Here is a 14,299-nt window from a genome sequence, read left to right on the forward strand (position 1 = left end):
ATGCAACTTTTCAGGGAAGTTAGGAACAAATATACACAGGCAGTTAAAAAAGGCTAGCTTTTTCAAACAGAAATTTGCATCCTGTAGTACAAATTCAAAGATTCTAGGACACTGTAAAGTCCATGGAAAATAAGAGCACTTCCTCCCAGCTGCCCACTGCTCTGAGGCTAGGAAACACTGTTACCACTGATAAATCCACTATAATTGAGAATTTCAATTAGCATTTCTCTACGGCTGGCCATGCTTTTCACCTGGCTACCCCTACCCCGGTCAACTGCCAGGCACCCTCCACAGCAACCCGCCAAAGCCCCCACCATTTCTCCTTCAACCAAATACAGATAGCTGCTGTTCTGAAAGAGCTGCATAATCTGGACCCATATACAAATAATTCGGGAAAGACAATCTGGACCTTCTTTTTCTAAAATGATGTGCTGAAATTGTTGCAACCCCTATTACCTCTATTTCATATCATCTGAGATTCCCAAAGATTGGAAAGCTGCCGCGGTCATCCCCCTCTTCAAAGGGGGTGACACTCTAGACCCAAACTGCTACAGACCTATATCTATCCTACTCTGTCTTTCTAAGGTCTTCGAAAGCCAAGTTAACAAACAGATTACAGACCATTTCAAATCCCACCTTGCCTTCTCTGCTATGCAATCTGGTTTCAGAGCTGGTCATGGGTGCATCTCAACCAAGCTCAAGGTCCTAAACCACATTTAACCGCCATCGATAAGAGACATTACTGTGCAGCCTCATTACTGTGCAGCCTCAGACTCTGTCAATCACAACTTTCTTATTGGCAGACTCGACAGCCTTGGTTTCTCAAATGATAACCTCGCCTGGTTTACCAACTACTTCTCTGATAGAGTTCAGTGTGTCAAATCGGAGGGCCTGTTGTCCGGACCTCTGGCAGTCTCTATGGGTGTGCCACATGGTTCAATTCTCGGGCCGACTGTCTTTTCTGTATACATCAATGATGTTGCTCTTGCTGCTGGTGATTCTCTGATCCACCTCTACGCAGACGACACCATTCTGTTTTCTTCTGGCCCCGCTTTGGACACTGTGTTAACTAACCTCCAGACGAGCTTCAATGCCATACAACACTCCTTCCGTGGCCTCCAACTGCTCTTAAACGCAAGTAAAACTAAATGCATGCTATTCAATAGATCACTGCCCACACCTGCCCGCCAGTCCAGCATCACTACTCTGGACGGCTCTGACTTAGAATACGTGGACAACTACAAATACCTGGGTGTCTGGTTAGACTGTAAACTCTCCTTCCAGACTCACATTAAGCATCTCCAATCCAAAATTAAACCTAGAATCGGCTTCCTATATCGCAACAAAGCATCCTTCACTCATGCTGCCAAACATACCCTTGTAAAACTGACCATCCTACCGATCCGCGACTTCAGTGATGTCATCTATAAAATAGCCTCCAACACTCTACTCAACAAACTGGATGCAGTCTATCACAGTGCCATCCGTTTTGTCACCAAAGCCCCATACACTACCCACCACTGTGACCAGTACGCTCTCGTTGGTTGGCCCTCGCTTCATACTTGTCGCCAAACCCACTGGCTACAGGTTACCTACAAGTCTCTGATAGGTAAAGCCCCACCTTATCTCAGCTCACTGGTCACCATAGCAGCACCCACTCGTAGCACACGCTCCAGCAGGTATATCTCACCGGTCAACCCCAAAACCAATTCCTCCTTTGGTCCTTTTATTTCAGTTCTCTGCTGCCCATGACTGGAACGAACTGCAAAAATCTCTGAAACTGGAGACTCTCATCTCCCTCAATAGCTTTGAGCACCAGCTGTCAGAGCAGCTCACAGATCACTGCACCTGTACATAGATGGGCTGTTTACAGATGGGCTATCTACATACCTCATCCCCACACTGTATTTATTTATTTATCTTGCTCCTTTGCACCCCAGTATCTCTACTTGCACATTCATCTTCTGCCGATCTACCATTCCAGTGTTTAATTGCTATATTGTAAATACTTCGCCACCATGGCCTATTTATTTCCTTAATTTACCTCATTTGCACTCACTGTATATAGACTTTTTATTTTATTTTGTTCTACTGTATTATTGACTGTATGTTTTGTTTATTCCATGTGTAACTCTGTGTTGTTGTATGTGTCAAATTGCTATGCTTTATGGCCAGGTCGCAGTTGCAAATGGGAACTTGTTCTCAACTAGTCTACCCCGTTAAATAAAGGTGAAATTAAAAACATTTAAAAAAAATGTTGACCTGTTTAAAGGTCTCGCTCACATCGGCTACGGAGAGCGCAATCTCACAGTCATCCAGAACTGCTGGTGCTCTCATGCATGCTTCAATGTTGATTGCCTAGAAGGGAGCATAAAAGGGATTTATCCCATCTGGTAGGCTCACGTCACTGGGCAGCTCGGGGATGGGTTTCCCTTTGTAGTCCATAATAGTTTGCAAGCCCTGCCACATCCAACAGGCATCACAGCCGTATTATGATGATTCAATCTTGGTCCTGTATTGACACTTTGACCGTTTGGTGGTGTGTCTGAGGACATAGTGGGATTTCTTATAACCATACAAATTAGTGTCCCGCTCCTTTAACTTGGTGTGGATGTTGCCTGTAATCCATGGCTTCTGGTTGGGATATGTACTTACGGTCACTGTGGGGACGACGTCGTCGATGCACTTATTGATGAAGCTGGTGACTGAGGTGGTATACTCCTCAATGCAATTTGACGAATCCCTGAACATATTCCAGTCTGTGCTAGCAAAACAGTCCTGTACCTTAGCATCATCACCATCTGACCACTTCGGTATTTAACCAGTCACTGGTACTTTGTGATTTAGTTTTTGCATGTAAGCAGGAATCAGGAGGATAGGATTATGGTCAACTTTGCCAAATGTAGGGCGAGGGAGAGTTTTGTATGTGTCTTTGTGTGTGGAGTAAAGGTAGTCTAGAGTTTTTTGTCCTCACGTTGCACATGTGACATGCTTGTAGATATTAGGTAAAACAAATTTAAGTTTGCCTTCTTTAAAGTCCCCGGCCACTAGGAGTGTCGCTTCTTGATGAGCATTTTCTTGTTTGCTAATGGTCTTATACAGTTTGCTGAGTGCGGTCTTAGTGCCAGCCTCAGTTTGTGATGGTAAATAGACAGCTACGAAAAATAAAGATGAAACTCACTTGGTAGGTAGTGTGGTCTACATCTTATCATGAGCTACTCTACCTCAGGTTGCCTTGAGACTTCACTAAGATTAGACATCACGCACCAGCTGTTATTGACAAATAGACACACACCACTAACCCTCGTCTTACCGGAGGTCATTGTTCTGTCTTGTGGATGCATGGAAAACCCAGCCAACTGTATATTATCTGTGTCGTCGTTCAGTCATGACTCGGTGAAACATAAGATATTACAGTTTTTAATGTCCCGTTGGTAGGATAGTCTCGAACGGAGCTCATCCAGTTTATTCTCCAGTGATTGCACGTTGGCCAATAGAACGGATGGTAGAGGAGGGTTACCCACTCGCCGAAGAATTCTCACAAGGCACCCGAATCTACGCACCCTGTATCTCAGTCTTTTCTTCATGCAAATGATGAGGCTTTGGGACTGGTCCAGGAACAACAGTATATACTTTGCATTCTGATATCCAGAAGATATTTTCGGTCATAAGAGACGGTAGCAGAAACATTATGTACAAAATAAGTAACAAACAATGCGAAAAAACACACAAAATAGCACAATTGGTCAGGAGCCTGTAAAACGGCAGCCATCCCCTCCAGCGATATTCTAAAATCTCACATATTGGTCATGACGACCTTATAAGAAACATACATCTGACAACATTCGGAATGACATTCTTTGGAAAAACTTTCTCAAGCACACTACAGAGAATGTTTAATGACAACTATGGGTGTGCATCTCTTCCAGTTCAAAGTAGGAATCAGCGCTTGTTTTGTTGACATGAGTCTCCCTCAATGTAAAAGACTAGAAGATTCAGATCAAAATAAGTCATCAAACCCCAAACCAAAAGTTATGAGTATCTGGGTACGAAAGGACTGTGTACAGTGACTAACAATTATCTCATAGGACAAGACTCAAAGGACAGTCTGACAAACATGCCTGTGATAGGCCAGTCAATTTGAGCCTGTGAGTCTTATTGGTGCAGGGAGATCAGGTGAGATTAATGCTATAGGTCCTATTGGATATTGGATCCAGTAGGTAGGGATGAACAGGGAGATTTTGTGGAATAGAAGAGGCTGGATAATATAGCAGACATCCTTAAGAACATCCATGTGGTGTGCAGCACCAAGGCTTCAGCTGGGGGAGTAGATGCAAGCAGTTGGCAGAGAATCACAGTGACCAATAATTGACTATAAATGGTTAAATGTATCGGGGAGACACATGTTTCTTGCTCGTTTTTGAAGAAACAAGCCTGAAACAATGAACAAAGACTGTTGACATCTAGTGGAAGCCATAGGAATTGTAATCTGGGAGCTGGAATTACATAGAACCCATAGCTTTCCAGTATAAGAGCCTTGGAGATCAAAAAAAATCCTGGTTGGTTTTTCTTTGGAATTTGCTATATCAATTGTGTTATAGTCTCAGACATTATTGTAACATTGCTATAAACTGCAAAGTGTTTTCTATCCAATGATATCAATTATATGAGTATCCTGGCTTCTGGGCCTGAGTAACAGGCAGTTTACTTTGGGCACGTCAGTCAGGCGGAAATTCAGGAATATAGACCCTAGCTCAAGAAAGTTAAGAACATCCATGTGGTGTGCAGCACCAAGGCTTCAGCTGGGGCGGTAGATGCAAGCAGTTGACAGAGAATCACCGTGAGCATGAATTATAAATGGTTAAAATGGTTAAATATATCAGGGAGACACATGTCCTTTTCAATGCAAGTTAGGGTTTATGAAAAACTGTATTGATGGTTAACCTTACAGATACTGTATAGTAGCTTCCTCTTTTTATATGGCGTGCTCAAACAAGCCACAGAAACAACAAAAAGGTGTACAGGAATCATTTATTAAACATTGCAAATATAGAAGCTGCATATTTTTGGTGTTAAAGAAATGTGCAGCCACAGAAACAAAAAGCTATGAACAGTTAGCCATAGTAGCTAGAGGCTGTCACGAGAATAGGGCAAATCAAAGTCCCGGGGTTAAAAGGGATTGTGCGTCAGATAACTAGACATCATTGCCTTCCCTCCCGTTCACAGCCATTCTCTGATGCTTCAGGAAACATGCCCTTCTCTCTCTCCCCTCCCTCTCATTTCTACCGCTCCCTCTCCCCCACCCTCTCCATTCGCTTCACAGGCAGGGCTACTCCATCTTGAGTAAGCATACTGCAGCAGAGTCGTCTCTAATACCACAGTGGGAGACAGAGCCAGGTAGCTTTTCTTTGTGTGTGTGTGTGCGTATGCACACGCGTGTGTGGGTGTGCGTATGCGCGCGCGCGTGTGGGTGTGCGTATGCGCGCGCGCGCGCGCGCGTGTGTGTGTGTGTGTGTGACCAAGCATTGGAACCTGCCCTTCAAAAATGCAGGTGTCCCGGTCAGAGAACACCTGAAATTGTCCCCAACAGGAGGGGTGGATTCTAGGGGACACACAGGACACTGTCCTCATCAGTCAGTGATATTATCAACAGGACCCAACCTCACAACAATATAATAATTGTAATGGACACTGAGGGTACACAAGATTGGCAGAAATTCACTACGACAATGATGACAGCAAGCTGCATTCAGGCTATTCTTTACTCTACTCACTGCAAAAATAGGCTACACTAATATTTATTTACAATTTTAGGTGTTCTCTGACTGGGACACCTGCATTTTTTATTGGCTTAATGTGATATACATTAAGACAATTTACATTTTTGGTTAACGTATCTAAATAAATGCAATCTATAATAAAAAATAATGTTTATTTCTATCTGGATGGTGTGCCTCAGTCATTCTCTGGTCATCCCTCCCTTCCTCTGTCATGTCTGTTTACATAGTGACAGGAGACGTTAGCTCTGCAAAGCTATGCTACCAAGTGGACATAAACGTATTCAGACCGTTTAGTGCTCAGGATTAATCAAATTATAATTTAATCATCTGATCAAACAGCAATTAGCATAATCACTTCTGGGGAAGGCCTGATAGAATGGAGACTGAAACAGATTTGACCCAGAGCTAGCAACACTTTAATGAGACATTTGTGGAAAATCTTTGAAAATGTTACACATTTCTGGCCACAGAAATTGTGCCGATTTTTTTGCATACTAATCAGGGCTTGTCGGATATGCCTCAACGCATCTAATAGTCAGCCGAGCAGCTAACAATCACTGGCTGAATAAGAAAACAGGCATCACTTCACACACTGAAACAATAAAACACACTAACCTTGTGTGTTGCTTCGTTTCAATTGGATATTTTTAAATGTGCTAATTTAATGCATTATACTCAAACGTAAAGGAGGGACCTGTACCCCCGCACGTTGACTTGGTACCGGTAACCCCTGTATATAGCCTCGTTATTGTTATGTAATTTTCTTGTTTTACTTTTTAATTGTATATATTTTTTACTTCAGTTTATTTAGTAAATATTTTCTTAACTCTATTTCTTGAACTGCATTGTTGGTCAAGGGCTTGTAAGTAAGCATTTCAAGGTAAGGTTGTATCCGGAGCGCTTGACAAATAAAATTTGATTTGATAATGCTCTTTCATTAGAAGCATTTCTATGGACTGAAGACAATTGAAACGTCTGACAAAAAATCTTTCAAACTGGCTACACAGCTTTTTTGCTTTTTCCATAATACTGGTGCAATACGACAACAATGTATACCATTGTCTTTAATGGGCTACATTGTATTGCAATTTATTGTACTCAAGGTTATCAACTCTAATGTTATTCACCTACAGAAAAAGAAGAATGTGATCTGTGTAGATGCATAAGCCACCTCACCTGCCTCCCACGTCAACTCAGGAGATCAATCACTTTTGCATAGCGGGATACCTGTCCCATGTGTTATAAATGAGCCTGACCTGGTGTGAGTGTGCGTGTGTGTAGAAAACCCCAAAGCCTGAGTCTTTCTGTAGAGGTCATTTGGCACTCCTTCCACTACCCCTGTGACAGACTTTAAAAATGGTCTCCCAAAAATAGCTCTGCAGTGTGTGTGGACGTGCACCACATTACATACAGAAACCCACCGGGCAGGAACCTCTTCGCCTGGCAACCCCTGTCTCCACATCTGGCTACCCGGACACAGCCCTTATCTCAGGAAGGGCTGTTGGCACTGTTGTTCTAATGCTTGTTCAAAATAGCAGATACGTCTATAGTACAGTGCCATGGTGATGTCCCAGAGGGCAAGAGTGAGCATGTGAGAACAAATAAAGACTTTAGCCGGAAACTTTATATGTCAACTGATGCTCACGCTGCTCCTGTTGGATTATAGATATATGGATGCAATGTCCATTACCAAGTCTACAGTATACTGTAGGCTATGTGTGTGTGTTGGCTTCAGCACCAGTCCCTGACATATATAACATACCCTCAAAGTCAAAACAACTCATCCTGTGTACTCAACTCGTCCTAAAATATGTACCTTTCAGGCCTCAATCTATAATGATATTGTAGCTGAAGGGGTATGCTGTATCTCAAAGGAAAAAGAGGGCCTATGAACAAGGAAAGCATACCCTTTCGCTAGATAAAATCTTATACAACATTGACAAACTGGTAGTTCTGAGAAATACATGCTGCACAGTACAACAATCAAATGTAAGAAAAAAAGTCCAAGCAGGACACTTTTCTTGTGAATATACAGTAGGGCCCACAGTATCCCCACTTGTAGGCTAGCTGTGCCACATTTAGTTCAGGTCCTGCCTTCCTGAAGGGTCAGGGCATTAGCCACTGTCCCACTTTAACATGGAAACAGTAGCATGCCAGCTAAGTGGAAAACAAATGACGTAGGCTATCTACTAACTACTATTGTTTTATTCATTCACAGATATAAAACACCACCTACCAGGAATAACCTGTGTGTGTGTATGTGCATGTATGTGGGAACCTTGTGTAATAGTTTACTTCCTTACAGTGTGTCAAACACCAGTGTGTACCACATGCTGACTCATTCTCTCTCTCTCTTTATCTCTCTCTCTCTCTGCTTAGTTGCACTCCATCATCTCCTTAAGCATTCTGGCCTGGGTTAAAAGAAACAGTTAACATTTCAATGTGCACACATTACCATATGGTTCAGTCTGTTCTGGATATAACAGCCAACTCCAAGCTCAGGGATATGTTAGGAGATGTCATGACATCCATCTTGCACAATGTTTTAGATATTGCAAATACTTGCCATATGCTGATTTTTATGGGAAGGATGTATTTTGTAAGGCTTTATTTTATAGTGCTGTTGGTATTTATCTATTAGGTCATTTTTAGATCAAACGTTTTGCTGTTGGAGGAGTATTATCAAATATCCCTTTATTCTTGTGGGTGTGTGTTTGTTGCTGTGGCTCTGTCATACAGGCTTGGTTCTACGTGAACTGACAGATATATACCAAAGGACACCACCAGCCAGTTTCCCACTGGCCTGAACATGACCTCCAAACAATGTTGTCTTCTGTTTTTACTAGTTAAATAATAATGATAATGCAATAATAACTGTTTATTTACAAACTATTCAATGTCTTTCATAAGGTGACATTTAGAAAAGAGAAAAGACCCCAAATCAAATCTATGAGTTGCACAGATGGCGTTTGGAGTGCAGGTTTGTTGATCTTTGATATTTGAAACAATGACTGGAAAGTAATACACTATCTTGAAAAAAATTATATCTGTATTTAGTACAGTAGGATTCAACACAATGGGGATCTGTGTGGGGATATGTGTGTAGATATTCCTGCATTTTGTGATAAACGACATCCATCATTGGCACGTACACTGAGTGTACAAAACATTTTTTATTTTTTACCTTTATTTAACTAGGCAAGTCAGTTAAGAACAAATTCTTATTTTCAATGACGGCCTAGGAACAGTGGGTTAACTGCCTGTTCAGGGGCAGAATGACAGATTTGTACCAGATTTGTACATTAAGAACACCTTCCTAATACTGAGTTGCACCCCCTCACCCAACCCCTTTTTCCCCTCACAACAGCCTCAATTCGTCAAGGCATGGACTCTACAAGGTGTCGAAAGCATTCCACAGGGATGCTGGCCCATGTTGACTCCAATGCTTCCCACAGTTGTGTCATGTTGGCTGGATGTCCTTTGGGTGGTGGACCATTCTTCATACACACGGGAAACTGTTGAGCGTGGAAAAACTCATCAGCGTTGCAGTTCTTGACACAAGCCGGTGTGCCTGGCACCAACTACCATACCCCATTTAAAGGCACTTAAATCTTTTGTCTTCCCAATTCACCCTCTGAATGGCACAAATACACAATCCATGTCTCAATTGTCTCAAGGCAACTGAAACAATCCTTCTTTAACCTGTCTTCATCTACACTGATTGAAGTGCATTTAACAAGTGACATCAAAAAGTGACATCATAGCTTTCACCTGGATTCACCTGGTCAGTCTAAGTCTTATGTCATGGAAAGAGCAGGTGTTCTTAATGTTTTGTATAATTACAGGTACATTTACACTCAAAATATAATTGCCCTTTACTTCCACTCACCTGCCCCCATATGCAATGACAAAAACACAGCAGCCAATTACTAAGTCAACATGTCTGCTATGATAACACCAAACCTGGGTCTCTCTCTGTGGAGATCTCCCAGATGGGTTGATTAAAATCTCTGTGGTCATGACAGCTTTATCAAGGTTAATCCTGTAGCCTGGTTCCCTGGGCTATTCCTGTTCGAAACGAGCAGTCTAACTGATAGTGACAGCTATTCAGATGCCAGGCCTAGGATAGCTTTAATCTTCTAAATAGGAATCCTCTTGTAGGCCAGCATAGATTAAGGCATTTTCCACATTGGAAGTCTTACTACTGAATGTGTGTTTGAATAAGATGAAAGACACAATTTGTTTATGTTCTGATGGCAAGACACTACTGTCTGTCTGAAAAGTGGTAGGGTGAATCCACACTGAGATGGTTCATGTTTGAATTAGCCGAGGTAGGGGGCAAATCCCCCCCCCCACACACACACACACACACACACTTACACACAGTGATACTGAGTGCCAATTGAGGAGCATTGTTGTATATTTGCACTGCTTATTAGTGTCCAATTGAGCATGTGTCATATTTGCCCCCTGGCATTGCTGAGCAAAAACAACATTATGCCATTTCCCCAGTCTGTCTCTCCATGGATAGATCTGTTGTTCCCAGTACATTTAATAATGATGCAACAGCACTGGAAAAGTGTCATTGACATCAACACTACAATGCTTTTAACTCGTTGCAACTGTGAATTGTTTATGATTGTAAATTGTATCCAAAGACAAGATGAGTTTGCACCTCAGTCTTGAAAACAGAAAGCAGCAAATATATGCAACAGAAAGAGCCCTATAGATTGTGCAGATTTACATGGTCAAATGTCAGGCTGTAGTTAAAAAAAGAAAACATGATCTAACAACTTGTTAATAAATTGCTCCATACCTTTGTATAACTCAAATACTATAAATACACAATCTAATACAAGATCTAAACCAAACAAATAGACATGAACCAAACTATTACTGATTGAGGTAGTCAGTCCTTGAAAAAGAACAGAAACCTGGGAATAACATATCAGAATGACAGACAACTAACCACCAGAGTAACATCTTTAAAACATGCAAAAATAACCTTCACATATTCTTTCTCTATCTACAACAATATCATAGAGCTGCAGGAGTGATAGGTCTAATCTGTGGGGAAGCACTTCCGGGGTCACCTGCACAGAGTGCGGCCTTGCTCAGACCCAGCCCACACTGCGCCAACACTCATTATCCATGTTTCCATAGAGACCACCTCAGGAGCATGTGCTGCTAGACCAGAACCCTAAAAGCCGTTATGTCTGGAATCCAATCTCGATCACTCTCCGTCTCTCTCTCTCTGCTCAGAAGAGCTAGGCTACACATTGTACTATTCTAATATAGGATAGTGCTGGTGATGGGGACGCTGGTTGGACATTCAAAAAAATACAAATCAGGAAGAAATAGAGCAATATGCAAAGTAGCCTGATATCATAAGAAACACTGCAGTATAAGACCTTTTCAATTTATGACCTATCAGCCATATCTATGATTTATTGATTTAAAAAACACGTCATTTTGAAAGAAAGAAGCATATAAAATGAAATAATATTGTATTGTATATTATTGTATGCCATTCCTGTCCACAAAACAATAATTTCAACAACCTCAAAGATTGACAACGTGCCTCTTGCGTAAACTTAATCTGTCAACAAAGCACAGATCTTCAACATCAGCCATAGACTCCGCATGTATCATATCCACAGTGGTGTTTTCATTCAAAGTTTCCATGCTGAACGCTCCAGGAGCAGCCATTTTACAACGCCAAAGCCTGCATGGTCAAAACACACCATGTGAAGCCATTCAAAAGCTAAAGGAGAGATAGTGCTCTCAGCTCACACAAGGGTTTATTGTAACACATAATGGATTGATATTTGAAATGGACATCATACTATGGAACAGGGACTCTCTCTAGAACCAGTCAGTCCCGCCTCAGTTGTGTTAAAATGCATTTGTACACGTCCCTCACTGCATCACTGTATTTTCTGTGGCAAACCACTACCTCATTCAGCCCTTCAGCATTGCCACAAAATGGTTTTTCTGTCATCTTTGGTTGACGCATCTCTCTCCCCTCAGTTTACATGCATCTGTCCACTTTAATTTGAACCCCCACTCCATCCATCCATCTTTAAAAAGATCCTCTAAATGTCCAATTTGTCTCTGGATTATTTCTCCCCCCCACAAACACCCCCAACCCCTTGTCCTCCTCAACCTCCTTCTCCTTCTCCCCCACCCCCACCCCCTCTATCTCACACACACACCCTTCTTGTACTCGCTAAGCGTTCAGGCAGCCCCAACCCAAAAGCACATTTGCCTCTTATCAAATCCATATTTTTAAGGAATTACAGGCCAATCACTTTTGCATTGTGTAACACAAAAGGATTGTGTTCAACTGTTTCAGGGGGAACACAGGGAAATGAGCGACAAGGGGCTTGCCTCAACTGTTTTTTTTTATCCTGATGCCTCCATGTTTGTACTTCTAATATGGTGGGTGTAGCTCCATAAAAAAAAGACAGCACAAACGGAGTTGTTTCCTTTTTCACTATTATCTCACAGGATACCTTCTGATTTGATAGAAATAAAGAGATGATCTTATGCACATATTAATTCAGTTAATCAATGGAATATTTTAGTGAATTGTATTCTCATATAAAACATGAATTGGCCTATTAAATTTCCCATAGCAAATAAGCATGTTTTTTCCCTAATGAAAACCCTTTTAAAATATCAATATACCCTAAGTGCCTAGGGGAAATCTTTGCATTTTATTGTCACAATTAAGTGGCACACTATTTAAGTGTAATTCACATGTGATTATGCTGTTATGAATGAATATATAGAATTCCTAATTGTATTGATGTTAATATGCAAATGACCTACGATAATAACTAATTGGAAATCATTAAAATAAAACAAAATATGATATTACTTTAAACATGAAGTTACCCTTCCCCAAAAAATCTTTTATCAAAATATACACTCACAATCAGTTTCATTAGATACAAATATGGGGATAATGTACAATTAGACAAAATTGAAATAAGGTTACTTATTATTGAAGTGTAACCTGCGAAATGTATCAAAACGATACCTGCATTTAGTTCATATTTTCATATCAAGCCATCGCCATATACTGTAGCCTATGCACTATTACACTACTCTAGAAATGTCTTACTATAAAATATTATGTTAATCGCCCCAAAGAACAAAGTAGAGTCTAGTTTTTGTTCAGTGTTTTTAAATCAGTGTTTTCACATAGTTGTATCCAACTATAGGTATTAGGTAGCCAAATTAACCGGGATGTGACTGGCAGGCTCAGCTCAGCCAGCACTGCTTCTGCTGCCCAATCCAACCGCTCCTCAATTGGGCTCTCAGGACATACCAACAACTATTTACTATATCATTTTACCATAAAATAAGTCATATTATTCCGCAAATAATTAAGATGGGCTATATCTGGTAAGATTTGCTCAGAGGAAAATTAACATTAAATTAACATTTCCAGAGCATGTCTTTAATGAAGTTAATTTTAAATAGCACAACTTACCATTCAAGATGCACTGAAAAAAGATGACAGCCAATATCCACATGCCCCGCACCGTTCAATATCCAAGCTATGCTTTTTCTTTTTTTCAATCCACACACTTTCTTCCTTAAGTTTTCTTTATATTTCTTCAATATGCCAGTTGCAATGAACGATGGTCTGTACAAATCAGTATCTCTCTCTCTCTCTCTTTCTCTCTCTTCGCGTTGGGAAGAGGAGGTATGAGCTTCTGGTGATTGTCTTATGATAAGTGCTTAGATCCAACTGTACGTCTCTCTTGAAGTGGCCACGCCGTGCCTTAGTGCAGCCTTCCCCGCTTCTGGGCGCGATGCTCTGCGGGGTACATGTGGGTCTCGCCTCCTTGAGCTCTGGTCCAGGTGAGTGCGGCTGAGTCAGAGCGGAGACTGGAGGCTGAAGACGCATACGACACGAGGAGGGACAAGCGCAATATGCACAGGTGGAATTCCAAATGAAATTCAAAGAAAATAAAGAATTAAGTTAAAACAATTCGAATTAGTCTACAAAATAAAGAAAACACTATGAATAAATAATGAGACAAAAAAGTTTCCAGTGAAAAATATGCATACATTTGGATTGGATAAAAAATTACGTATGAATTTGTAAGCAGGAAGCAATAGTTGTTAGCTGTACTGAAAACTCATTCCCTTTTCGCCGCCTCTCTCCATCCAGCAAGCAACAAGCACACGCATCTTCCCGCAGCCGTACAAATCACACTGGTCCCTGTGCTAACCTTCCCTGGCTCAGAGCATTATGGAATAACTCTCGCCTCCTCCTTCGCGGCCGCGGCCGCTTTTCTTCTTCATTGCCTTAAAGGTGCAGCAGTTCGCCACTCCACCCCTTGTGCTGTGCGCTAGATTGCATACAGGGGTTGCCTCCACTTTATGAGAGAGAGGATACCAAGGTGTCCATCATTGGTATATAAGGACATTATTATTGCCTACATTAAACTAATCGAGTTATAATTAGCCCAATGATTGCTGTAGATGCTATCTGCTAGGAT

At 41.4% G+C, this 14,299-nt stretch overlaps 1 protein-coding gene across 5 annotated transcripts in view; it reads right to left on the bottom strand.

Moving 5' to 3' along the window:
* Positions 1-14,077, bottom strand: part of LOC112257806 (Down syndrome cell adhesion molecule homolog) — a 139,501-nt gene extending 125,424 nt beyond the window's left edge. For 4 of the 5 annotated variants that reach the window (XM_042326812.1, XM_042326810.1, XM_042326809.1 and 1 more), the window contains exon 1: positions 13,282-14,076. In XM_042326812.1, the coding sequence (XP_042182746.1) occupies positions 13,282-13,324 (43 nt within the window). In that variant the 5' untranslated portion in view covers positions 13,325-14,076. Of the gene's footprint in view, positions 1-13,281 lie in introns of all 5 variants that reach the window. The other variant, XM_042326813.1, reaches the window with a different exon arrangement.
* Positions 14,078-14,299: the final 222 nt, after the last annotated feature.

This window comes from Oncorhynchus tshawytscha, linkage group LG09, assembly GCF_018296145.1.
Source record: "Oncorhynchus tshawytscha isolate Ot180627B linkage group LG09, Otsh_v2.0, whole genome shotgun sequence".
Lineage (NCBI taxonomy): Eukaryota > Metazoa > Chordata > Actinopteri > Salmoniformes > Salmonidae > Oncorhynchus > Oncorhynchus tshawytscha.